General features: G+C 40.6%; 3 protein-coding genes across 4 annotated transcripts in view; 2 read left to right on the plus strand and 1 right to left on the minus strand.

Moving 5' to 3' along the window:
• On the plus strand, positions 1-18,650 carry togaram1 (TOG array regulator of axonemal microtubules 1). The gene is made up of 22 exons (XM_083550421.1): positions 1-2,015; positions 4,055-4,118; positions 5,270-5,401; positions 5,561-5,821; positions 7,330-7,562; positions 7,784-8,013; positions 8,106-8,194; positions 8,277-8,429; positions 9,658-9,723; positions 9,819-10,009; positions 10,309-10,450; positions 10,524-10,745; positions 11,237-11,354; positions 12,190-12,295; positions 12,981-13,216; positions 14,315-14,473; positions 14,589-14,715; positions 14,806-14,918; positions 15,021-15,192; positions 15,364-15,583; positions 16,109-16,195; positions 18,242-18,650. The coding sequence occupies exons 1-22, from the start codon at positions 990-992 to the stop codon at positions 18,499-18,501; spliced, it is 4,407 nt and encodes a 1,468-aa protein (XP_083406547.1). The 5' UTR covers positions 1-989; the 3' UTR covers positions 18,502-18,650.
• soul3 (heme-binding protein soul3) overlaps positions 11,291-27,559 on the minus strand; it is a 26,998-nt gene continuing 10,729 nt past the window's right edge. Inside the window, exon 3 of the mRNA XM_083550549.1 lies at positions 11,291-11,360. Coding sequence (XP_083406675.1) covers positions 11,322-11,360 — 39 coding nt within the window. The 3' untranslated portion in view covers positions 11,291-11,321. The remainder of the gene's footprint in view (positions 11,361-27,559) is intronic.
• The window catches only part of fancm (FA complementation group M), a 35,979-nt gene continuing 30,027 nt past the window's right edge, over positions 21,608-27,559 (plus strand). For both annotated transcript variants that reach the window (XM_083550408.1, XM_083550409.1), the window contains exons 1-4: positions 21,608-22,935; positions 25,109-25,281; positions 25,362-25,439; positions 26,873-27,031. In XM_083550408.1, coding sequence (XP_083406534.1) covers positions 22,320-22,935; positions 25,109-25,281; positions 25,362-25,439; positions 26,873-27,031 — 1,026 coding nt within the window. In that variant the 5' untranslated portion in view covers positions 21,608-22,319. The remainder of the gene's footprint in view (positions 22,936-25,108; positions 25,282-25,361; positions 25,440-26,872; positions 27,032-27,559) is intronic.

Here is a 27,559-nt window from a genome sequence, read left to right on the forward strand (position 1 = left end):
ACACCACTGAGATTTGTGTGTGTATGTGTGTGTATGTGTGTGTGTGTGTTCGTGCGCGCGCGCGCGTGCGCAATCGGTTCCACTGCAGGAATGTACGGAGCAAATGATAATCCCCACTAGAAACCGAGTATAAAGGGTTTTTTTAAAGATATATTGTAATATAATCGAATATATATTTTTTGGAAATCTAAATGAAATGTGTACAGCTGCATACAGCTGTGCGCTTCAGACTGCTTCCGAGACACGGCGTCACCATGGAAGCGGTTGGTTTGTGACACGCTGCGCCATTTTGATTCCAAACACACCACCGTGAGCGTCGCGAAAAAAGAAAAGAGCAGAGCCGCGGTGGACCTCAAGTAAAGCTGCAAACAAGAACCCGAGCCTCAACACCTCGAGTCTGGAGTTCAACAGAACAGAAAACTAAGCTCGGTGTAATTCATTAGCGAGGCGTGGGAGTGGGAGAGTGTGTGTTGTGTTCGTGCATGTCCACGTTAGACATGGTGGAAAGTGGACATAGATTGTCTGCTTGTCCTGCAAGAAAGGTTTTGGTAGGGACTTAGGGACAACGCGAGCCAAATTCTTGCCTTAAAAGAAATGTATAGCCAGTTTATTTTTCTTGTCTTCTCCTGTCTTGGTCCTGGAGAGTCTTAAAGGTAACACCAGTAAATAACTAGTACTAGCAGAATCCTTCAGTGCCTTGACTATCGGTTTTGTAGAGCTTCATGATCTGGCTGAAAAATATAAATAAATAAAGTTACAGGTTGTTTAGACCTGTATGTTTACTTGTTTGGCCACAACTCATGGCAGAACGTCAGTACAATGTTGTCTTGGTGAAGTTCCTGCAGTCCATCCTGAGCAGAATTTGTTCAGTTTTTTGATAAATTCTTGAGACCTTTCCGTTATCGAGATGAGCTTTGTGAAATCTCGACAAATCTGTGGCAGCTTAACCCGCAGGCTGTGGGCGAGACCCTGACGAGCGGGCGTCAACGATGATTTATGGATTGATCCCTCCGGAGTTACATGAGCAGCTCCTCGACCATGAGAACTACCAGAATCGAACGAATGGGGTTGAAGAGCTGAAAACCCTCCTGTCCGAGCTGGACATGAAAACGGTCTCCTTTGACAGTATTGCAGAGTTTGTCTGCTTTTTACACCAGCTCCTGGACGACACCAACTTCAAAGTCTTGTATGGCGCTCTACAGGTCCTGAACCTTCTCGTTCAAAGGCTGGACTACGACGTGGACCGGTATTACAAGCAGATTGTCCAGGTGGCCCTCAAAACCCTGGGGGACACGCTGACCGTGCTACGCAACGAATACATGAACGTTTTCCGGCAGCTCATGAGGATCGTCGGGCCGCAGAAAGTTCTTGATCTCGTGACCGGCCACCTGAAGCACAAAAACTCAAGAGTCAGAGAAGATGTTCTCAATATCATTACGGCGGCCATGCTGGCACACCCTAGGAAGGACTTCAACATCCCGCACCTTTGTTTTTTGGTGGCTCCTTGTCTGGCGGACAGCAAGAAGAGGGTGCGTCACGCGGCTCTTGAGCTCTTCGCTGTTTTTGATTACTGCCTGGACACGGGCAAGAAGCAGCCGATTACGAAGGCTATAGACCGTGTAGAGCTCACCGGTGAAGCCGAGGGTCTCATGGCCGCCGTACAGGCACGGAGGGCCAGGCACATCCTTCCTCGGCTATCTGCGGACGGTACGGTGGAATACGCGCTGGTCATCCCCAAACCTGGCCAGCGGCGCACTCCACAGTTCGGTTCTGGGGCCGATCTGGAGTGGATTCTTAACGGAGGGAGAGCGAACAGCGCGAGGAGTCACAGGACCGACGCGATTTCTGAAGGGCTGAGCGCCTACAACAGTCTCGGGTCGCTGGCGGACGAGACGCCTTTGCAAAGGAGGATCGTGAGTGCTGGTAAAAACAAGCTGCCATGGGAGAGGTCAAGCCTTCCGTCTGCAGGAACTCAGGAACCCTGCAGTGCAGTGAATGGAAAGATGTCCGATAAGGTGAGGGATTCACTCATGTCTTGCATTTTGAACGCAATTCGGAGGAAAGCCTCAGCATCCAGTCAGACCCCCCGATATTTTAGCTTCTAAATGTGGAACAGCAAGTTCTGGTTCTCGACTAAGTGAGGGATTTGTTAAATAAATGTACATTTGGATTGTAATTATTATAAACACTACATTTAGACGAAGACGGTTTCCCTTTTGAGCCTGTTTTTTTTTCTTCCCCATACCATCTCAAGGAGTTTTTCCTCACCATGGTCGCCACTGGATCGCTCATTAGAGATAAACTTATAGGCACTAAACTTATGAATTTATATTTTATAACCTTTATTTCTGTAAAAAGTCTTTTTTTGGGACAATGTCCGTTGTTAAAAGTGCTCGACAAATGAAATTGCATTGTTTTAAAGTGTGGAATTTAGTATGTAATCCAGTCTTTTTCTCTTCATTAATTACATTTACATCCATGGCATTTGGCCGACGGACTTATCCATTTTATTGTATTCATACAACTGAGCAGTTCAAGGTTAAGGGCCTTGCTCAAGGGCCCAGTGATGGCAGCTTAGTCCTGGTGGTATTTAAACTCACGACCTTCTAAATATCATTACCAATGATGCACCATTGGGTGATTTATTATTTTTTTTTCTTCAATTTATTTATTTTTAACTTTTCTAATTAGACCGGTGGCCTAATCAAAGGTGTGTGAGTGTCATGGATCAGCTGGAGGTGACACTTTGGGGAAATGGTGGCTGTAATATGAAGCTGCCGAGGGTTTCTACCAAATGTGGAGGTGTTGAGAAATCAGATAGACGAAGTGTGGCTTCCTGTAATCTGAGATTCTTTCCAGATTAAATCCACACTCTTCAAAGAGTGAAAGGTCATTGTGTTTCTCATCATTTTCAGCCATAGTTTCATGTAGTTCTTCCAAAGGCCCAAACTTATTTTTATTTTTTAAAGGGTTAGTTCAATATCCGAGTGCTCCGGACCATTCAACATGCTGACTCATGGAATCTGGTTGCCATGCCAGGATTGTTAACATGCTGCTCAGAAACGAGAAAAGATTGCTCCTAAAGGGTCATCGATCACACAGACAGTGCAGTGATCCGGTTACAGGCTCCCACAGCGCCACCAAATATGTTTTGTTTACCTTCACGATACCCGAGCCCTCGGCAAAGGCCACGCCGTGGATCATTAGCACAGCGATTCAATTTTTTCTAAAGACGTCCCTGAAGTACATGCAAGAACTAAGTAGTTACCCTGTTTACAGTTACGCAAATCATCCGGACACCAAACTGAACTTTTTGCCGTGGTTTTTAATAAAGTGCTCGTGCTGATATTAAAGTGACACTGTGCTGCGTTAACCCTCATCCAGTGTTTAGAATTAGTACCACGTTTGTTAAAATTTTTTCGGTTAAATCTTTTTATCAGCCTCATCAGTTCTGATCAAAACTACTAAATAATTGTTTTCAAATTGCTGAGTAAATACACTATATATCACCAGCCCCCAAATGTGCTGGTGGAAAATCTCGTTGCAGATTCATTTCTCCTTTCCTGGTGATCTAACCAACGTGCTTCCCTCGAAAGCTTTCCACTAGATTGTTTAGATGTTTGTGTGCCTTCACAAGGTCAGGTGGTGTTCACTTCATAAATCATAGGCTTTTTTTTTTATCTAACATTGTATCAGAAGGTCATGGAAAGACACATACTAGACAGATGTGGCAGCAGTTTGGGCAGAACCTCAACCACCGTGGCCATAGAATGTACATAGCAGTTCAATGTTTTTGCAAAGCAAAACTGGGTTACTGATCGCAAGGTTGGGATTTAAGCCCCAATATCACCAAGCTGCCACTGTTTGGCCCTTGAGAAAGGCTCTTAACCCTGTGGGCTCCAGGGACGCTGTATCATGGCTGACCCTGCGCTCTGACCCCAGCTTCCCACCATCCCTGGGATATTCAAAGAAAGAATTTCGCTGTGCTGTACTGTATATGTGACATGTAAATTTATTATTTTTTTTTATCATTTTATTTTATTTTTTTTTAAAGTCAAGCCTTGATGATCCCACTACCTCCATTAGGCTGAATCAGGAAACCTGTGTTACCCATTCTGGTAAGATTTCAATTTCTTTTCTCTCTCTCTCCTTCTCCCTCTTTTTCTATTTTCATGTGCAGTTTGTTTCTTCTAATAATGTTTTTTGCACAAGTAGTGACACATCCTTAAAGGTTAACCCCATGCCACATGGCTAAGTGTTCACTCTTCTAGATTACAGATGCGCATCTCTATAACCGAGGCCCGATGCGATTCGCATCCCGATGCATAGCCAACAATACGATACATTCGAGAGAAGCGAAGCAGCCGTTATGATGCGGCGCGATCCGATTTCCATTTGATTCAACACGAATGCGATTCAATGCAATGTGTTTCTATGGAAAACTATGATGCTATGCAATTCAATGTGGTGCAGACAGTTCACTTTTATTGCTTCGGTTTAGACAGACAGCATGGCCCTTTCACAAACAGGCCTTTGTAGTTCTTTACCTCTTCTGTCTCCAGGAAGATGCAGCTCTACCTCTGCCATGTTAATCTGTATTGTATGTGACTCTCAGGGCACGCCTCGGTCTCCTTCATATTTACGTAGCAGCAGCGGAGCAGAAAGAACACGCTCGAGAAACGGTTTAGCAAGGAGAAATCGTTGGTCACGTTCTAAATAATAAAATGCCGCTTATTCAGGTGAGGGGGAACGAGGATCTTTATGAAGGATTCTTTGTGCCTAAGCGTTGCATAAACGAGAGCAGTAAAGCGCCTTTTTCAGACCCCAAGAATACTCCCGTAAAGTCCCGTTTAAAACAAACCAGGTAAAGATGTGCTACGTGTTGGAGAACAGAAAGCAAAAAAAAAAATGGCTGTTGAATTGAGATTTTCAGTCCTCATTACAGTCCTAGGATTTAGCAGTTGTTTCCAACACTTGAAAGTGGATTTTACCGATAGCTTAGTTGGATCTTACTTGCCAATTCAAACTGAAACAAAAAGTAACACTGCATGAATAAATAAAGACACTTGAAATAAACACGTCAGTGATTTGCCTCTAGAGGCCGCTCTCGTACTGTATACCCCAACCCGGAAAAACTAGCAGTATAGATTTTTTTCAGATGGTTCCAGCAATCAACTATTAATGCGATTAAATAATGGGCACAACGGATGACCTCCACTTTAGTTTCATATGGTAATGGAAACAGATTTTTGTCTCTTATGTCATGTAGGATTAACAGAACCACTTCAGTCACGTTCCTCGAGTCGGCGCAGAGAAACCACAGTCCGACTTCGTCGAAGCGGCAGCTTAGACTCGAACCCGGACATTTTTATAGCAGCCAGTTCCAGCGATGCTGACAGAGGTGACTCACAGATTATATTTTACACAGAATGTCAATTCTTTTTTTCCTCCTGGAGTGGTTTTAAGTTGAATAAAATGTAGTGTAGGTCACAGAGAGCATTGTACTTGCAAAAATCATTCCGAGCACAGTTTTCACCAGTGGACGTTCTCTATATTGCAGGTGTTCCCAGGACGGGTCGGCTGCCAGGGTCTGGGAATGCCAATGTGGAGCGTACTTTTTCTCTTCCGTCCAATCCCACTCCCCCTGGCTCCTTTCTGCTGCCCTCCTATCCCCTCGCCACTCTTCCAGGGGTACAATTAACGCCCACACTGTCTCGTAGAAGCCATGCTGACTCTGCACTCTCGATGTCCAACACATGGCCGAACATTCGGGAGATGAGCCCACTACACGGTGATCCCAGTCCATGGAGGAACAATACCGGTAATTACTTAACTGGAGTCAAAGTGTCAAAGTATGTACAGTGCACCCATAAAGTATTCACTGCTCTCCACATTTTATGTTGCAGCCTTATTCCAAATTGGATTTAAATAATTTTTCTCAAAATTCTACAAACGAAGTGCGTTTGAGATCTTTGCAAATGTATTAAAAATAATAAATGAAAAAAATCACATGCCCATAATTATTCATAGCCTTTGCCATCCTGTTTCCACTGATCATCCTTAAGATGTTTCTACAACTTGATTGGAGCCCACCTGTGCTAAATGCAGTTTTGGACAAGATTTGGAAAGGCAAAAGGCACACACCTGTCTGTATGAGGTCCCACATTTAACAGTGCATGTCAGAGCACAATCCAAGCTATGGAGTCTAAGGAATTGACTGTAGACCTTAGAGACAGGACTGTATCGAAGCACAAATCTGGGGAATGGAAGAAGTTTGGTACCATTAAGACTCTTCCAAGAGCAGGCCGCCTGGCCAAACTGATCGATCGGGCCTTAGTCAGGCAGGTGACCAATAACCCGATGGTCACTCCGAAAGAGCTTCAGCATTTCTCTATAGAGATAGGAGAACCTTCCAGAAGAACAACCATCTTTGCAGCACTCCACCAATCAAACCTATATGGTAGCGTGGCCAGATGGAAGCCACTCCTTAGTAAAAGGCACATGACAGCCCGTCTGGAGTTTGCTGAAGGAAAACAATGATTGAGAAACAAAGATTGAACTCTTTGGCCTGAATTCCAAACGTCATGTCTGGAGGAAACCAGGCACCGCTCATCACCTTGCCAATACCATACCTACAGTGAATCATGGTGGTGGCAGCATCATGCTCTGGGAATGTTTTTCAAGATCAAGGTAAAGGGCACATAGACATCCTGGATGAAAACCTGCTCTGAAACTCAGACTGGGGTTCATCTTCCAGCAGGACAACGACCCTGAGTACAGAGCGAATAAAAAAATAAAAAATCTAGCCCACGGGTCGACTCTGTGAATGTCCTTAAATGGCCCAGTCAGAGCCCAGACTGGAACCCGAATAAACATTTCTGGAGAGATCTGAAAATGGCTGTGCATCAACGCTCCCCAAGCTTGTAGCATTATCCTCAAAAAGACTTAAGCCTGTAATTGGTGCAAAGTTGCTTCAACAAAGTATTGAGCAAAGGCTGTGAATACGTTTGTACTTGATTTAACTCGTACATAAATTACGCTATTCTATGTAAAACCTATGTACGTGAGATTTTTTTTTTTATTCTAATACATTTGCAAAGATTTTAAGCATCTATTTTGGAATACGACTGTAACATAACAAAATGTGAATACTTTCACTGTAAATTTGTGAACATCAACAGTTTACGTTTTTTTCAAACAACTATAAATAAAATGCCTGCTTGGTATAAATGATATATAAAATAATATTTTATTATACAGTGGTCCCCGAAACTCGCGGGGGTTACGTTTTAAGTTTCGAGTGAACTGAACCTCAGCTACTCCATGCAGGTGATGCTGGCTCCACCAGGTGTTCTCCAAAGCACGCGTCTCGGACCGCTTCCTCCGCATCGTTCGCTCAGGCTATGAACGCAGTCAGGCGTTCTCCACCCGTCTCTCCAGTCACGCAGCTGTCTGCGCAGGACGCAGCCAAGCCGAGAGACCAGCGTAGCAGGAATCTCCACCTCGACTTGACGTCCATGAGCCTGCAGGAACCTGATGAAGAGCCGGTGGACAAGGAAGAGGTGAGAGAGACGGTCTAATGAACTCAATGCGAATAAAATAGATGTAACTTCCACGTTATGGCAGTATTATAATATCTGTAGACTGTTGCCTAATGACCAAACATGCGCCCATGTTATAGTGTAAAAGGTATAATTTTCTTTAGGAATTTGACAAAATAACTATTTGGTTGATTTTATTTATTAGGGGTAAAAATCTTTATAATTATTATTTTTTTAAATAGATGATGAACTCTCTACGCTCGTTGCGTAACAGCGCAGCTAAGAAGCGGGCAAAGGTGAGCATGAGCGGCTCCGAGCCAGATCCGGACAGTCCAGACTCGGCTGTTAAACTCGAACCAAACTTCGACTCATCCTCTCAGACTTCTCCATCTGTGACGAGCCCAATGAGCGAGAGCAGCCTATCTAGCCTCTACTCCCCCACTACTCCCACCATCAATGGCACTCACAGCAGGTGCTCATTTATTTATTTATTTTTATCAGTTTTCGATTTTAAAATACTGCTTCCATATAGATAATGTCTTATTCTTATATTCACCTCCATAGCCCTGGGAATTCCACAGGAAAAGCATGTATAGCCAGAGTGCCATCTGGGAAAAAGAAAACTCCTTTCTCCATGGAAGCAAGTCCTCAAGGTACATCAACCTACACCAGGCTGCCACACCCCATATTTCCACCATATTAAATGTATCAAGTGTAATGTGAAATGTTTCGCAGGCGTCCAACCGGATGTGAGCGTCAGTGTTGTCGGTCAGAAAGTATCTTATTCGAACGGAGCAGCAGCGGAAGAGAAGCAGCGAGACGTACCTTCGCCTCCCCACACGAGACCTTCAGGCCGTGAGCCGCTCAGAGCTTTGCGGCCCGCTAGAGGTGAATTGATGTGTATGTAAATGTAGTGCGTATTTTAATTAGAAGTTTAGTCCATGTTCGATTTTTTTTGTCACATTTTCCAGAGGTTTTTTATTTACCAAGTCCCACACAGACCACCTTGCTAGAACGCCACAGTGGCCATCAAACTCTGTAACTTTTCCCCTTTCAGTAGCTGACACAATGAACACCGACCCTGTAGCTGTAGCTATCGTTTATTCTAGTAATCGAGCATTTTGCCGGTTTTTCCATCGAGTAATCGGATAAAAAGCAGTTTTTCTTTATTAAAGAACAACACTAAATGCACAAGAGGAAAGAGTTTCCTTTTTATAAAAATTATTTTTAATTTTTTGCTGAAATTGCATTTTTAATGCGTAAAACTTTTTGCCACTACAGAGGGAGTGACGCCGGGCGATTGGCTAAAAGGAATTGCGAGAAAAAAAAACCTCTGAATTAGACAACTTTTTTTGTTTTGTATTTATGTGGCAGGCTTCCATATTTTCATTCTGCGGCGTCTTCTGTTTACCCGTCCAGAGCGCTCCAGAGTTTAGCGGGAGGTGCGTCAGTAATAATCGTCCGTGAGGAAACAGTGCTGCGTGTGTAGTTCAGTGGACTAAACGAAGCACCGAGGCAAAATATTTTGATGCTTTCGATGATTTATTTTTTTTTTTGTATTTGAATTACTCGAGGAAACGTTTCAGCTTTACAATAATTACAGTGTTCGTTAATATAATACCCTGTGCAGTATCTCAGAATGTGCATTACCAATCTGAAGCAGACTCGGGCACAAGGAATAAAGTTCTTATTTGATTTTATTGTAGTGTATGTTCTTATTGTATCTCATTGTACCATATCAAATCTTATTGTAACAGCTGCTGACTGAGGAGGGTAAACTTCAGAATATGCCTCCTCTGAGGCACCTGAATCCACATCTTTTCAAACCTTCACAGACTTCCATTACTTAGGCTCGCTGTGATAGACCTACGGCTGATCTATCATAGGAACTCACTATCAGCTTTCTATCATGTAATATTTGCATCATTACAGACGTTGCCTACATTTTTTTAAATTATTATTATATGGCTTTAAGAGAGGAGGTCATGCTTAGAATTTGTTTTATAGCCAACAGAAAGATCTGGAAGTTGCTTTTGGGTCAAAGTTTTACTCTATACGTGTATCCTAAAGTATTGAATATTATTTGTTAATTAGTCACTGGCTCTTTGTCGATCAGGATCGCAGATATACAGCACGAAGGCCTCCTCGGTCAGCGACATGTCTGAAGGAGTAGTTGGGAAAGGTTTGTGCAATCTCTTCTATTGGGGGGAAAAAGGTGTTGTATGGAGTTTTTATGCTTTGGTCCTTAAAAAAACGGATGTCGTATATGCGTTGCAGGAGTTTTTGTCTCCACAGTTCTTCCAAGCCGTCCTGACGTGGCAGCATGTCCTGAGCGGGAGGAGTCTTTAAAAAAAGGCCCATGGGAGCCACCAGCTGGTGTGTATGGTCATGCTGTATCGGGAAGTCATGCAGAATCCGATGACGGCGCTGAACCCGATGAAGCAATGGTTACAGAATCTCATGCTCAAGTAAGGATTTTCTCTATGCATGGCCTAGAATTTATTATTAATTAGAACTTCTGTTAATTGGATCCTGTGTAGAATCTTGAGATTTCATGATTTTATTAAAAAAAATTTCCCCAAGTTCACTTCCTGTTTGAGTGGCACTGAATAAAAAAACCTTAAGATCTAACACTAAAGTTATAGTTATTGTACATGTATTTTAAATAAAGGTGTCTTGAGATTGAGGGACCAGTAAAACTCGATACGGTTTGAGTATTCAATTAAAATGGTTCAATTTACGCCATCTTACAAACTTGTAATTACAGGAGCGGGTGAAACTGTCCAATTACGCAAGGGATAAGACGCGGCAACATCGGTTAGAACATCCGGAATCCCAGCCTTCGCCGCGAATGAGGCAGAGCCTTAGACGTGTAACAGCTGAGGCAGATGAAGCAGCGTCTCTGAAAGGTAAGAGTTTGACATGAATGCTTCTTCTCATGTTCATGCTCTGGAGTCATTATCGTTCCCTTCCTGTTCCCAGCTGAGTTGCAGTTGAACGGCAGTGTTCTACCCTCCACTAAGCTTGAAAGCCTCACCAGGGAATCGCCCTCCAGCCCTAGAAATGCACAGGGGTCCCAAAATCAACAAAACTGTATCAGTCCCCATTATCAGCCTAGCCCCCCTACACGCCTCCCGAGTAGACACACCCTTCCACGGCCGAGACGAGCTCCCAGTCTGACCAGAACGCAACCCAACGGCTCTGGTAATACTTTAATGTATATCAAGGATTTTTTTCTTTAAAGGTATAGTTGAGAAAAAAAAAATTTCCATTAAGGGTGTAACGGTACACAGTTCAATTTCGGTACACAGTTAGGGAAAGAAATGAAAAACCTCAAATTGTTTATCTTTTGTTTTCTTTAACGTCATTTATTATTATAAGCATTTGTGAACAGCAACAGTTTACATTTTGAAATACATTTTTAATTAAATGCTTGCTTGATTCAAATAAGAAAAAATATACACATAAAATGGAATAAATCCAATTATGCAGTTTTTTATTAGTGATTTAATTCGAGTAGTCGATTAAATTGGCACAAATGAAATCGATGAAATAAAATTTAACAAATAGTCGAAGTGAATTAATTTTTTTTATCCTTCATTCATTCATTTATTCATTTATTCGCTGTACATAAAACGCAAAAGAACAGGAAGCCCATATATGAGAGTATTTCTGCTTCCATACTTTCCATTTAGATGAAATCGTGCCCGTTACCCCAAAGAAGGATCCCAACGAGCAGATGGAGTTGCGGCCGTTCTCCAGACCAGAGCTAGCTCTTTCTCAGAGCTTCAGACTGCTCAGCTCGGATGAATGGTGAGTCTAGAACCGATGAAAAATGAAAATTAATGAATAATAAAATAACAATAAATAATTTATTAAAAGTGTTCTTGTCAAACCCACGAGGTCACAAGCTTTACGTGTTAAATGTCTGCTGTTAATGAATTTCTAAAAAAAAAAAAAAAAAAAAAGGTCCAAAATGGCTAAAAGTCGATTCGAGTAGAGAGTAAAAGTGACGTTTATCTTTGATGCGCATTAAAACTAGAAATTCTGCAAAAAAATTGTTTAAGCACAGTAACGAAGTACATTTACTCAAATACTTCAAACCACAGCTAGAAGATCAGTGTTCAGTTTCTTTAATATGAATGTTGTGTAATTTAATACACCATATGGCAAATTGTATGTGGAAAACTGGCCGTTAGACAAAACGTTTAGACAAAAAAACATTAGATCCTCACAACATGACAATTCATTTAGGCACAAACCGAGCTGCAGGAAGACCTGGTTTGCCAAGTCAAAGGGGTGAAAACTTGAGTGAGCTCGATTCCTGACTTCCTGAACTGTGCCGAATGGGCAAAACCCATCTAATGCTCTTGGTAGCTGGATAGATAAATAAGTACATAAGTAAATGTATGAAGCAAAGAAATAAAAGCAAACTATCTGTCTCATATTGAATTGCACAGCATCTTTTTTTCTTCCAATTGAATCACATTCGGATGAATCAAATCGAAATCGGATCGCGGCGCATCGCAATCAGGCTGAATTGTATCGCAATATTATGTATTATTGATGTATCGTATTGGTGGATATGCATCGAGATACTCGTCTCTAATATACAGTGTATAGATATAACTCCTCTCTCTTTATACAGGGAGAAGAAAATCGAAGGGCTCAAGTCCCTGCGCTGTTTGGCCCGCTATCACTCTGATGTGCTGAGTAGTAGGGTTCATGAGGTCTGCCTCGCCCTGATTCAAGAGGTAAGCCACTCATTTTTTTTGATGACCCTGTGTCCAAACGATTAAAGGTGAGGTTAATACTGGAGGTTAACCAATACCGGGTTTTAGCGATAAGGATAGTAAGGATCATACTTGCCCATAACCGGTAAACCTTTTTTTTTTTTTATGGATTTTGGATTAAAAAAATAATTAAATAAAAATACAACTGAACTTTAATTATATTTGAATATATTAATGATATTAATCAATATTGATAAAAATAACAGACGTGCATTGAAACTGAAACAAAAAATTATCACTCCAAATAAATATAAATGGTTGCATGCAAAATGAGTTAAAAAGGACACTTGAAATAAACAAGTGGAGTCAGTGATTCGCCTCTAGAGGCCGCTCTCGTATTATATAACGCAACTCAGAAAAACTATTGGTATGGATTTTTGCTGTTCCTGCAATCAGCTATCGGTGGACCTCTAGTATGTTAATTTAATTCTTTTTTTCTTTTTTTCTTTTTTAATGACATTCTATGCTAAGTAGAGGAGACTTCAGCTCCAGATATGGTCAAGACAATTTTGTTTGCTGAAAAAATGTGTTAACACGTCATGAAACTTTACAGTGCTCCCGATTTGAAGTCTGGAATTGAGTGTATAAAGGTTGTGTTGGTATTTAGTAAAAGTCTGGTTTGTTTAAAACCCTCGGTGTGCTGTAGGTTCGGAACCTGCGTTCCGGAGTGTCCCGCATCGCCGTGGTGACTTTAGGAGAGCTCTACGCCAGCCTACAGAAGGGAATGGACCAGGAGCTGGAAGCAACAGCCAAAGTTCTGCTGCTTAAAGCAGGAGAGTTGAATGTGTTCATCAGACAGGACGTGGATGCAGCGCTGGACAGCATGGTGCAGAACTGCACACCTATACGCAGCATGAATGCCCTGCTCACCGGAGGAATCGGGTACGTTTCAAATTGCTGTTGAAATCGATCAGGACCGATTTCTGTCCCGACCCAGGCATGATGTTACAATAGAGTCCTGGATTTGCAGATTTTATACTATTGATTTTTTTTTTGGTCAATTTTTTACCTAGAAGACAAGCAGTCAACCAGCAAAAAATTAAATTGCTACACCTTTTTTTTTCAATATAACCCATCGTTTTCTCTACAATATTTTTCTATTACCGAGTCTCCAGTTTAGTGGTTACAGCCGAATAAACACAAACGCGCTCAGACAATACGCCTTCACTGAAAAGAGTCGAGCTATAAAATTGGAACCAAATGTTCAATGGAAGGAAAAAATATCAAATAAAATGTGCGATTTGTAACAGTCAATATTTTTCAGCGTTGTTGCTCGTCAGACTGTACGAACATGATCCCCATGTCACTCTGTAGGATCTCAGCGGTCATAATGTCAGACAGAACGACAGTAAAACACACACAAGAAAAAAACTGCTGGTAGCAAAGCTAATCGCTAATGCTAGCTGGCAGAAAAACATCTTACAAACACAGAAAGTCTTTCTTCTTGCTGTACTGTCCATCTCACTCGCTTTTAAAAAGCATGTTATTTGTTTTTCAATGTATTTAAGCATCCCAAGTACTATGATTTATTATGGCTATATTATGGCTTATTATTATCCTTTTTTGTCGCAAGACTCTTCGCTTAATCAACTCAATTTACGTGAAAAGACTCGAACGTTACTCTTAGCACAGCAACCTAATGATGGAATGATGATTAAATGATCATTTTAATCATTTAACGAGAGATTCACGAGATTCACTTCATCACTGTCCACCAGCGCCTATCGGGTCTTGGTTTTGACGGTCGCTTATCGAAGGAAATGCCTCAGACGACCAAATCGTGGCCAAAATTGCACAGTACGCACCTGGTTTAAGGTTAGGTGTCCACAAACTTTTGGCCATACAGCATATAATGACTCTTACAGCCCTGTAGCTGTTTTAGACCACTTAGCTTTAATTACCCTAATTATTTGAGCGCTATAATAAAATGTGATTCATAAAAGGCATTTGTTTTTCTCTTTTCTGGGTTTTTGTTAACAGTCACTTGAGCGCCGTCATAAGGAAGTGCACCGCTCAGCACTTGGCTACTCTGGTTGAGAAGATTGGCAGCGGACGCTTACTCTCCGGAACTAAAGATCTCACTGACCGAATCCTACCTGCCGTCTCCAAGCTGGCACAAGACTCTTCACAAGAAACCAGGTGAGCACTGATTTCACCACCTTTCCCTCTGTATATCACCCACTTCTCAACCTTGTAAATAGTTTTATTGATGGTTTTTTTTTTCTTTTGCTGCTTCACTTTTTCGCTTTTTCAGATATTTCGGCCGACAAATGCTTCTGTTCTTGTCGTCTCACCGCGACTTTGATAAAATAATGGAAAAGTACATCCCCGCCAAAGACCTGGCAACTGTCAGGGACATTGTCGTCACTCTGAAGACCAAGGTTTCGAATTCAGAACACGTGTTTGACCACACATTAATCCACGGTAGATCTGTTTGTTTTTTCTTTATTTGATCCTGTAATCGTGTTTAGGGACTGGGCGAGATGCCTCAGGATGCTCCTTCGGCTCGAGGCAGGCGCTCCTTATCTGGCAGCAGACTGGTACGTGCCTCGTCTCTGACTCGCGAACCTCAGATCTCCAGCAGGTACCTTTTTAAAGCTCAGGGATTTTTAAAATCTTTGATTTTTATTCTTTTTTTTTTATTTGATTGCAGTTTTTTTGTGGGTTTTTTTGTCCTATATTTTAGCAAAGACAACAGCAAAGCTCAATTCCACAGCATTGCAGACAAGACGGAGTATGTCAAGCAGCTTAAAGCGCTGCTGGCTTCTAAAGACTTCCGCGAACGAATCAAGGGCATCGACCAGCTGGTTTCTGACTGCGAAGGCAACCAATGCATGGTCACGCGGAACATGTTCCCGGTAATTTTTTTCCTGCTTCATTTTAGTGCTTTTATCCGTTCTAAGAAAACGAAATGACGAGGTTTCTTTTTAATGACCGATTTGTTGGATCGATGTAGAAGGCAGCTCAGGGGGGTTTCGTGGGCCGCAAGCGAGTTAAGCAAAGTGACACCGTTTCTGTTCTTCGCCCAGGTGTTCGACGCTTTCAAAGAAAGGCTGCAGGAGTCAAACAGCAAAGTGAATCTTTATGCGCTGGAGGCCTTACGGAAGATCATCAGGTTGCTGAAGGACAACTTGGCTCAAGTGGTGTATATCCTCGTCCCCGCCGTAGTGGACAACCACCTGAACTCAAAGAACGACGCCATCTACGCGGCTGCAGCGGCCGCCATACACGCTCTGATGGACAACCTGGGTGAGTTCCTATTTCTCCTGAACTTCATGCGGTTTATAGTTACAGTAGTTACAGTTACAGTAATGAAGTCAACGTAATTCGTTACGGTACTCGAGTAGCTTTTTCGCGCATCTGTTGTTGAAGTATTTCTATTTGAGGAGACTTTTACTTCACTTCATTTTAAATGCGTACTTTTTTACTCAAACGAAAATGCGCACGTGTTTTTATTTATTTATTTATTTATTTATTATTAATACATTTTTTTATGTGTATCTCTACTTTAACTGAAGTTCTTGGTACCTGATGCTTCTTTTCTTCTCTTTCAAATCAACATCTGCTTATTGGAATTTGTTCTATTTTAAACAAATAACTTTTCAATGTTTAATAAAAGACGTTTTTTTATTATTATTATTATTATTATTATTGGGATTTTTTGGATCATATATAACGTCCTGCATCTCCATCTCCTGGATGATTCTTACTATGGAAACGAATCAGTATAAGAACATCTTTCTGAACCCTTTGCTCATTTATTCCCCCCTCCAGACAACACTTTACTCCTTCAGCCGTTCTGCACCAAGGCGCAGTTTCTCAGCGGGAAGGCTAAACTGGACCTTGTTGAGAGAGTTGCAGGTATGCGACCCGAAACTCCACAAATCTGATCACCACAATCCTTTCTGCAACATTTATATGGCTATCTAATATAAACTGCTTTTAAAAAATATGAAACCATGATGTCGGCAAGATGCAGTCATTTTACTGTGGTTTGTGTATTCATAAGAATTATTAGCTGTTTCAGTACCATATTATTAAATGCTGCTTTATATAATTTAGGACTTAATGCATTATATACCTTTTTTTTTTCTTTCTCGTTTTCTCGTGCTCTCGACGTGACAAACATCGCTTCCTCTTTAAAGGCTCAGCGATCGACTACTTGCGATGACAATTTTTAAACGGGCTGCTGATCAAAGTAAAATCTAAAGCCATCTTTATCTCTATGATGCGTTCCGACGCAGAGGCACACATTTACATTTTACATAATACAAATAAAGTAAATAAAATATTATATATATATATATATATATATATATATACAGTATACAGTACAGACCAAAAGTTTGGACACACCTTCTCATTCAAAGAGTTTTCTTTATTTTCATGACTATGAAAATTGTAGATTCACACTGAAGGCATCAAAACTATGAATTAACACATGTGGAATTATATATTGAATTATACACATAACAAAAAAGTGTGAAACAACTGAAAAATGTCATATTCTAGGTTCTTCAAAGTAGCCACCTTTTGCTTTGATTACTGCTTTGCACACTCTTGGCATTCTCTTGATGAGCTTCAAGAGGTAGTCACCTGAAATGGTCTTCCAACAGTCTTGAAGGAGTTCCCTGAGAGATGCTTGGCACTTGTTGGCCCTTTTGCCTTCACTCTGCGGTCCAGTTCACCCCTAAACCATCTCGATTGGGTTCAGGTCCGGTGACTGTGGAGGCCAGGTCATCTGGCGCAGCACCCCATCACTCTCCTTCTTGGTCAAATAGCCCTTAATGCCTTCAGTGTGACTCTACAATTTTCATAGTCATATATATATATATATATATATATATATATAATAATTATTATTATTATTTATTTTATTTTATTTTTTTTGCCAAAGGTGACCATCGTATCTCCAAAATGTAAGTCGTAGGTCGGGATCTGACTGTTGTAAGAATTACAGTCTGCCTCAATCCAGATTCCACCCCACGCTATATCAAATTCAGCTCATCCGCAAAACGGCTCCAAATTGATAAAGTAGTTATGTAGTCTAATAAAGAATTTCATTAGACTCAATCAGAGTCATAGGCTTAATTTAATCAGTCTGGGAAAAGCAGCAAGCCCCCAAGGACTATCTCTAACCAAAAGGTATCTGAGACCATGATTATCATTCACACAATACCCCTTCCTGACCTGCTGGGGGGCCGGCACCAGCAAAGGTTCGAATGCTGGTGATTACCACCTGCTGACCTCTGCCCCGAGAATGGTCTTCCCCAGCCTTTTGTTTCCTCACACATGTCCTATATCTAATTTACATTTAAAGGATAACTCCGGTCTATACTTCAAAGGGAAGAACAATATAAAATATCTGGGCAGAGTTTTCTCTGTGTTCTTTCTGACTTCGATGAACCCAAAGTGCTTCGTGTATTTTGTCACTGCTACGCTGTTATAAACTTCTTCATTACGATCTTCGTTGTCCTCATCATTTTTTCTTACACTGTACACAAATTCCTGATCATGAGGAAACAAACGACTGTTATGTCAAGATCATGAGAAGTCGTGATAACGAGAAAAAAATGACAAAAAATTACAAATAAATTAAAAAAGGAAATTTTTTAAACATACCATCAGTTAAAACGTATACAAGCTATTTTTATTGTTTTATATTGTTATTTCTGTAAAATAGTTTGCCAAGTAAAAAGTAAATCCTTTTAGTTGTTTGTTTGTTTTTTTATCAAGGCCCAAATGTCATTTTTGCCAAACTCTTCTTTACTAAATTGCTTCAGATCAATAAAATTTGAAAGAATTGGTTCATACACAGCTTCTTTAATGAAATCCTGTATCTCTGTTAGCCACACATTTTTCCATGACTGTCTGTTTATTTGGATTTTTATATTTTTTATTTTAAAGAGCTGGTCCGAGAGCTGTACCCCCGCAAACCCCAGCTGGTCGAGCAGAAAGTACTCCCCTTGCTGTGGCACCTCCTGGGTTCCTCCTGCAAGAGCGGCACGGTCCACGGCAGAAGTGGCACCATGAGAGGGGTCACCACCGAATTGTGCCAAGCGCTCCACACTCACATGGGCCCCACGCTGCTTAACCACGCAGCTGCACAACCTTCTAACATCCTCAAGAGCCTGAATGAGATCCTGCAGACCCTCACGGCCCTCTGAGACACGAAAACCTTTTAAACACCCCCACCCCCCAGACAGACTACTTGAAAATAGACATGTTCTCACAGTGCCTGCACTTTAAACAAATACTAGAATCACTTTGAATGAGCAACAGAACTCGGAGTCTTTTAAAACAAAAAAAAAGAAAAGTCCCGAATTAAAGGAACGTAGTTTGAGCTGATCGCGTATCAGGTTTAAGATTCCCAGAGCGCTGCTCTTTTGGCACTTTCGCATTAAACGCTATCATGATGACGTGGTCACTTTAGGTAGATTTATAGTGTAATCCGTGCTCGTTGCTGTTACTTTTCCTCATTACGAGTTTTATACAAAATGTCGACACTTTGTAGGCGACAATGCAGAACGTCCGATTTGCGTCATGTGACTTTTTGTTTCTTTCTAAACGGTCGTTTTAAAACTTAGACATTTCTGATTTACAAACACTTTTTTTTTCCAGAGCTCGGAAGTGGAATGACACAGTATTGGCTTCATGTATGCTATATATGATTGCAGTATGTTGTGTGTGTGTGTGTAGATGCAAAACTTTATAATGACTTATTAACTGAGAAGCTGGACCTGTTCTACATTTTCTGCATGACCAAATATAGAAGTGGTGTGAAAATCATTTCCAGTACAAAAACATATATTTTGATGTATACAGAAAAGAACTTTGGATGTAAGCAGCTGTATTTTTGGTAAACAAGCTAAAAAATTATTTGTTGAAAAGCTAATAGATATATATTTCTATTCTACACATGAATTTATGCCCAGGTCTGTAATTCAGTCTAGTGCCAGTCTTGAAAATTTTTTTGTGGAGATCTGATGTTAATTTATATTGAACATGTTTCTCTATATGGTGTATGACAAAGATATATGTATATATAAAATAAAATTATTTCAGTAAAACTTAATGATTCCTGATATTTTTGCTGTACAGGCATGTGGTTATTTATATATATGCTGCTGATGGGTTACGATTCACCCATATTACAATGCGGTGTGATTTTGATTTAACACAATGCTTTGCTGTTATAAAGGTCCGTGACGTCGGAGTGACGTAGGGCCACCTTCCCGTGGGCTCACCACCTGCAAGAGGGACCGTAAGGGACGGTGCTGTGAGGATTGGGCAGCAGCCGCGACCCGGATTACGGATAAGCGGGAGAAAATGAATGAATGAACAATGCTTTGCAATACAATAGGAAAAAAATATGATGCTTTTCAAGTCTATATGTTACAGATAGTTTGCTTTTATTTCTTTGGTTCTCACACAAATCATACATTTATTTATGTGTCTTCTGACTACTAACCCATGGCCCTTTCACAAACAGGCCATTGTAGCGCAAAAAGATAAATAAAACCAAATGTTCTTTTTCTGTTCTGTTTTTGAGGTGGATGCAGCTCTACCTCTGCCATGTTAATCTGTATTTTATGTGGTGCTGAAAGGAAAGCGCTTAAGAAACGAGGAGAAATCTATCTGCATATTAAATATCGGTCACATAAAAGTAAAGCGTATCTACTTATGATAAATATATTGTTTTTTTATATATATGCCATAATGCCATCAGAGTGGATGATTTTGTAGTTCAACATGCGTGTATAATCATTAGTTGGATGTAGGATTGGTGTGCGATAAATTTTTTTTTTTTGTAATAATAGTTTATAACTCCCCAGCGAACTGCAAGCCCACAGTTAATAGCTGCTTGTTTAGGCGAATGCAGTTGGTTTTTTCTCTCTGGTGGCAAAGTGACTACATGCTGAAATAGCAGGAAAGACTGAAAAGGTTATTAGCAATGAATTTGTTTAACCTCCAAAACAACCACTTTGAGACAGTTGATTAAAATTTAGGACAAAGATCAGATCTTTAAACAAAAACATTGAAATAAAGATTTGGATCAAAATTGGGGGAAGTGTTTTTAGTAATTTATGTTTAATAAAAAATTAAACTAAAGGAAATTGATCAGATCATGATCATTCTACATGAGGCAAATATAACTGTTTTAAAGTCAAGAATCAAGAGATTATCAAAAATGTAAACCATCGGTAAGCCTTGGACACAGGAAGACCAGATTAGAGTTTGACAGAAAAAAAAAAAATTCGGAGGAGGAGAATTTAGAACAATCGAAAGTAAAAATCCACACAAAAATATATTCTAAAACTCGAAAACAATCTAAAGATACAAAGGGTTAGACAGAGAGTATAAAGAACCTTCAGACCATTAGAAACTTGGAAGAATAGAAAACACGGAACAGAATCCTGACTAAAAAACACCTGTAAAGATTTAGAAGAGCGTCAGGTGGACAAATAAGCAAAATGTTAACATGTACCATGTTTCCGATAATTCGCTAGCATGTAACGCCTTAGCAATAAGCAGTAAGACCATGGGTGTTGTGGCAAGTTAGAGTCAGGAGCAATGATTTGCATAACTATGTGCTCAAGTCTATTCTCTTCATTTTAAAGCCTTTTTTTATTAGGTGCGCAAGGTCTGTTTATTTTGGAGTTCCCATCCAATCAGATTTCAGCCATCGCATCACGTGTCAAAGTACTCAAGTCAATTAGGCTTTATTGTCATTCCAACCATGTACAGTGCAGAACACAGAGAAATGAAACAGCGTTTTTCCAGGACCAAGGTTCCACATCAGACAACGTCATTTAACAAAAGCAACACAAAATGCACACTTGCAACATTTAGTGCAAAAAAACATGACAACTTGAGACAATGAGACAGTAGACACGATAGCTGTCCAAAAAAAGTAAACACAAAGCGACAATGTAGCGGTACAGAAGGTTGTGCATGTGGATTGTAAAAATACAAAATAAATATTGTACATGAGATCATTTGGATGAAGGTAAACATTTAGACAGCATAAATTCTTTTCTTTTTTTTTCTCTTTTTTTTAGCATAAACTCCATCTTGCTTGACGGAGTTGCTTTAACCAATCAGATTGCAGCTAGCTTACTTTTTTTTTATTTATTCTTTTTTTATATATATTTTTAAATTACATTTTAAAAGAACAAGAGGTATTACATACTCATGTCAAATTTACATTTACTTACAGAGAAAAAAAATAAACAAGAAAATACATTTTGAAAAATCCAAACATTATATACATTTCAAAGCTTTCAGAGCATTACATGTTTTCAGTGCTTTTTTGTTTTTTTGTTTCTTCCAAGAGATTTACATACAATTTAAAGTCATTAATAAAATGGGAAAAGTTTTGTATACATTGAGCCCATTTTTTCTTATCAATATGGAATTTTCCTAATAAAACAAACAAATGTATAATATATTGTTGGCAGTTTGTTTACTCCTAGACTGTGGTTCAGACACTGGTTCTACCCCAGTCCAGCAGGTGGCAGTGCTGCACCTCGACACCGACCCTCTTGGTAGAATGAGGAAGCGCTTCATCACATGTTTTGAGCGCCACATTTGAGCATGTAGGCTGCAGAAAGCGTAAACAAATCCAAACCTTTAGCATCGTAGCATCTTAAACAGCTTTATTGCCGCATATTTACGCCGAAATGCATATTTAAAATGAAACACGGGTTAATAAATAACAATACGAATGTAACACGTTCATGTTACAGCACAGAGAAGAAGAAGAAGAAGAGCATCATGATCAGTGTGTTATCCAGCTGAAGATCAGATCACCACCATCCTCATCATCACGACAGGAGCCTGGATCAGATGGTTGACCCAGTAGGTTTATCTGAACACTAATGACAGCTTTGGACTTTTGGTTCTAACTCAAATCTGGAGATCGTGTTTGGTTGAGCAGGAGATTCTCCTTCTCATCATGTCTGATTAAAATAATAATAATAAAATGAGCAGTGCAAATCAGAAGACCTTATTTCAGACATGGGGTTCGGCCGTTCCCAAGACGACGCTCTCGAGTAAAGACCTTGGGAAGAAGTTGCCCCAGAAGCGAAGGACAAAAGCAAGGTCGAGCAGCCAAGTGAAGGAGAAGCAACAACACAATGTGGCGCCTTCGCTTTTTGCTGAAATTGACCAGGGACACGAGATGGACGAAGTTGATGATGATCTGATCCTTGTCGCCGTGTACGAGGCTGAAAAGAGCCTGGAAACCCAGCCTGCTCTACCTCCTGATACCTCAATCACGGATTCTTCAGAAGTTTCCTCAGATCTTCTCGGCTTCGACAGCTCGTCGGGACGGATATGGATCTATCCGAGCAATTTCCCAATCAGGGATTATCAGCTGAAGATCTCGGAAGCGGCTCTGTTCCAGAACACGCTCGTATGCTTGCCTACTGGTTTGGGGAAAACGTTTATAGCGTCGGTGGTGATGTATAACTTCTACCGGTGGTATCCAGCAGGGAAGATCGTGTTCCTGGCGCCCACGAAGCCCCTCGTCGCCCAGCAAATCGAAGCGTGTTACAGAGTTATGGGGATTCCTCAGCAGCACATGGCCGAGCTGACAGGTGCTCTGTGCTGACTGTCTTTTAAACCAGACCAAGTTCATATATGTTGGCTTGATGGTTATGATCATTATGATGAGTTATTGTTCAGGGTTGTGAGAATTTTCAGCGCACTCCTTTCATGCAGCCACATGCAGGAACCTCACTGCAGTAGCAACAAATCGTTCATGAACAATTCTTTCATTTTGAACGAGTCTTTAATGTGACGCAGAATAACGAGTCTTTAATGTGACGCAGAATAACGAGTCTTTAATGCGACGCAGAATAACGAGTCTTTAATGCGAAGCAGAATAACGAGTCTTTAATGCGAAGCAGAATAACGAGTCTTTAATGCGACTCAGAAGAACGAGTCTTTAATGCGACGCAGAAGAACGAGTCTTTAATGCGACGCAGAAGAACGAGTCTTTAATGCGACGCAGAAGAACGAGTCTTTAATGCGACGCAGAAGAACGAGTCTTTAATGCGACGCAGAAGAACGAGTCTTTAATGCGACGCAGAAGAACGAGTCTTTAATGCGACGCAGAAGAACGAGTCTTTAATGCGACGCAGAAGAACGAGTCTTTAATGCGACTCAGAAGAACGAGTCTTTAATGCGACTCAGAAGAACGAGTCTTTAATGCGACTCCGAAGAACGAGTCTTTAATGCGACTCCGAAGAACGAGTCTTTAATGCGACTCCGAAGAACGAGTCTTTAATGCGACTCCGAAGAACGAGTCTTTAACCTCGATTTAGAAGAACGAGTCTTTAACGCGACTCAGAAGAACGAGTCTTTAACGCGACTCAGAAGAACGAGTCTTTAACGCGACTCAGAAGAACGAGTCTTTAACGCGACTCAGAAGAACGAGTCTTTAACGCGACTCAGAAGAACGAGTCTTTAACGCGACTCAGAAGAACGAGTCTTTAACGCGACTCAGAAGAACGAGTCTTTAACGCGACTCAGATGAACGAGTCTTTAACGCAATTTAGAAGAACGATTCTTTAACGCGACTCAAATGAACGATTCTTTGACCCGACTCAGATGAACGAGTCTTTAGGGCGACTTAGAAGAACTCGTTTCTCGTTATCACGACTTGATTTTCTCGTGATCTTGAAATATAAACATTGATAATTTTTTCTGTGTATCGGGCATAAGATTATGCTCTAGATCAGGGGTCACCAACCTTTTTGAAACTGAGAGCTACTTCTTGGGTACTAATTAATGTGAAGGGCTACCAGTTTGATACACACTTCTGAAATAACAAATTTGCTCAACTTACCTTTATTTATATGTTATTATTGATAAAGTAATGATATTCATCTATGTAAAGACACTGATCATGTGAATGATTTCTAACAATCATTATCAACAATGATTTAACAAGGTGAGAAACAGATCAATATCAATATGCAAAACTTTATTTCTTTAAATCTCTGCAAGTATTTACATTTTCAAATGATCACTTTTGTACAGATGATCAAAAAAAAATTTTTATTGTCATTTTATGCAATTGTGATTTAAAAAAGAATAGCAACAAAATAAATTAGATGCAGCTCACTAAAGTGGCGTTACGGTGAGCTATTTTTAGAAAAGGCTCTCGGGCGACATGTTGGTGACCTCTGTTCTAGAGGCAGCATCATGGATAATAAACAAAAGCACGTATGGCGGCGGATGCGTCCATTTATTATCTATGATGCTGCTTCTAAAACATGCCTTGTGATTAATTTAATTTCATAGTTAATTACATGGTTATGGTCATTATCCATGATGCCTCTGGAACATGCTCATATTGAAGCGTTCATCACGGGAAAATTAGGTCGTGAACACGAGACTATTGCTATGTCGAGATCACGAACAAACGAAGCCCCTTCGCAACCCCAGTTTTGTTTGGGTTTTGCGATATACTCGATAATGTCTAATCGCACAACAATTCTGATATCAGAGACTATTATCGTAGATTAATTCGTATATATTATCGTAGACTATATCGTACACCCCTATGTCGGAATTCTTGAAAATTCCCCACACAGCCTGGCTTGTAGTTTTAATCATGCTTCTGACTTTTGTCCTTTTTTCCCCTCTTTCACGCTGTCTATCTATCTGCTTGTGCTCCTTTTTTTTCTAACCAGTCACTCAACATCTGTCTTCCCATCTGTCTTTTATCATTAATACAGGAATGAATTCTCTCTTTTATTTCAGGAAGCACCCCAGCCCCACAGAGGAGAGAGCTGTGGCGATCCAGACGGGTTTTCTTCCTCACGCCGCAGGTGATGGTAAATGATCTGTCTCGAAACACATGTCCCGCTCCTCAGATCAAGTGCGTTGTGATTGATGAAGCTCACAAGGCTTCAGGGAATCACGCGTACTGTCAGGTACTGTCGTCTTCCATATATATGTTCTTCAGAGGGACATACACGTAGAGAAAACTTGGACTAATGCGTTTGTCCTGCAGGTGGTGAGGGAGTTATGGAACCAGACCAAACAGTTCCGCGTCCTAGCGCTCAGCGCTACGCCAGGCGCAGACATGAAGGTTCGAATCATAGTCTTTCATCATTACACTAACAAAGGATACATTGCCTGCAGTATATATGCTATGTGGCCAAAAGTTTGTGGACACCTGCCCATACAATTGTGCTTTTTTTTTTTTTTTTTTTTTGGCAAACTCATTCCACAGTCCTCATTTGCTCCTATAATAACCTCCATTCTTCTGGGAAGATGTTTCACTAGATTTTTAAGTGAAAATGTTTGTACTCATTTACTAGGGTGTTAGTAAAGTCAGGTACTGATGTACGTGATGGTGAGCAGGCCTTAGCAGCGTTGAAGCTCTATAACAGGAAATCAAAGTCATGCTGGAACGAGTTTGGGTATCCTAGTTAAAGTGAAGGGGAAAAGTTCATTCTACCAAATCCATCCTGTTATAATCGCGTGCCGCCATATTTGCGGTAACAGTTTCAGAGAAGCAGCGCAATGTGGCTAGAAAAGTCGGGTGTCCAAATACTTTTGGTCATATGACTTATGTATTGAAATTACCTGTTTTTTTTTTTTTTTTTATATATATATATATATTTTTATATTTTATATTTTCCTAAACCAAGGTATTGCTATTTTTAATAAAAATGTTAAAGCACTCATGATTAAGAGACTACACTTTCCGACCACATGATGGCGCGCCATCTAATTTATTTCAGTTCTCTCATGCTGAAGAATATATGCCAGGAATAACTTCTGTAAACATATTTAACTAAAGAATTTGTTTTACATTTATTTACACCATGTTGACTATTGAGGCACTAAAAATACAACGCTACTTAACCATTTCAAGAAGAGAATGTTACTTCGGTCATGTTGTGGTAGATGTGTTTTAAGTTGACTAGTTACACACACACACACACACACACACACACAAAAAAAAAAATCTGAATCGTGATTCGGTCTAACATTCTAAAGAAAGTGAGAATGTATTTGCTGTATCTCCCAGTCCGACACTTACCCGAGTGTGTTTTGGCCGTTTGAGCGAACGCTGTCATGATAAGCGGTGGTACAGTGGAAGGAGATGTAGTTCCTATTGACGTTACTGTTTAAGTCTAAATATTGATATGCTATACGGCATATTACAATTATTCAAATATTCTAAACTCACTTGTTTAAAAAAAACCAGATAGGATCGATACTTCTATTTTAGAACCGATCCTTTTGATACGCTGCCAGTATCAAAAATATCGATACTTTTAGGATTAATCCGCCCATCCCAAGAGTGTAAGTCGCTCTGATTGAAGCTTTACAGTCGACTAGTTCTACTGGATATGATCAAACACCATTTGACCAATCAAAATCAAGCATTCATTGGCATCGAGGCAGCAAAGAACACTGTGGAACCTTCCAGAATCAGCCATCATTCTACATTATTTTGATCATTATTAATATTGTGTTTGATGCCATTGGGTGTGTATGTTTTGCACGTAGGCGGTACAGCAAGTCATTATCAACCTACTGATCTCTCACATTGAGCTGCGCTCGGAGGAGAGTCCGGACGTTCGGGCGCACTCGCATCAGCGCACCCTGGATAAGATCGTTGTCCCTTTGGGGGAATCTCTCACTGGATACCAGTCTCGTTACATACAGGTAGGACGCACCTAATCTCCATGTGGTCCCTGATTGCATATATTTGAAAGTGGTTTAAAGAATCACACCTTATCGTAGAGTGAGGGTTTTAGCTCAATTTGGGTGCCCATGGTAGCCTCAGTCTCCTGGGTTTAGATGACAGGAAGATGAACCTGAGGTGACCTTCTGCTCTTGTTGTCGAAGTTTGTAAATGTCCTGAAATGCTTTTCTGCGCACAACGGTTGTAACACGGAGTTCCTACAGTCTCCCTGTCCATATAGTCCTTATAGTCCCGGGGTCCCCAAACTTTTTTCTGTGTCAAGTCAAGTCAAGTTTATTTGTATAGCGCTTTTCACAACAGACATTGTCTCAAAGCAGCTTTACAGAAAACAACAGTGAAGGTGAATGGTGTGCGTTTGTCCCTGATGAGCAAGCCGTGGCGACAGTGGCAAGGAAAAACTCCCTTAGATGATATGAGGAAGAAACCTTGAGAGGAACCAGACTCAAAGGGGAACCCATCCTCATATGGGTGACATCAAGAGTTTGGTC

The sequence above is a fragment of the Silurus aristotelis genome, assembly GCF_946808225.1.
Source record: "Silurus aristotelis genome assembly, chromosome: 9".
Classification (NCBI taxonomy): Eukaryota; Metazoa; Chordata; class Actinopteri; order Siluriformes; family Siluridae; genus Silurus; species Silurus aristotelis.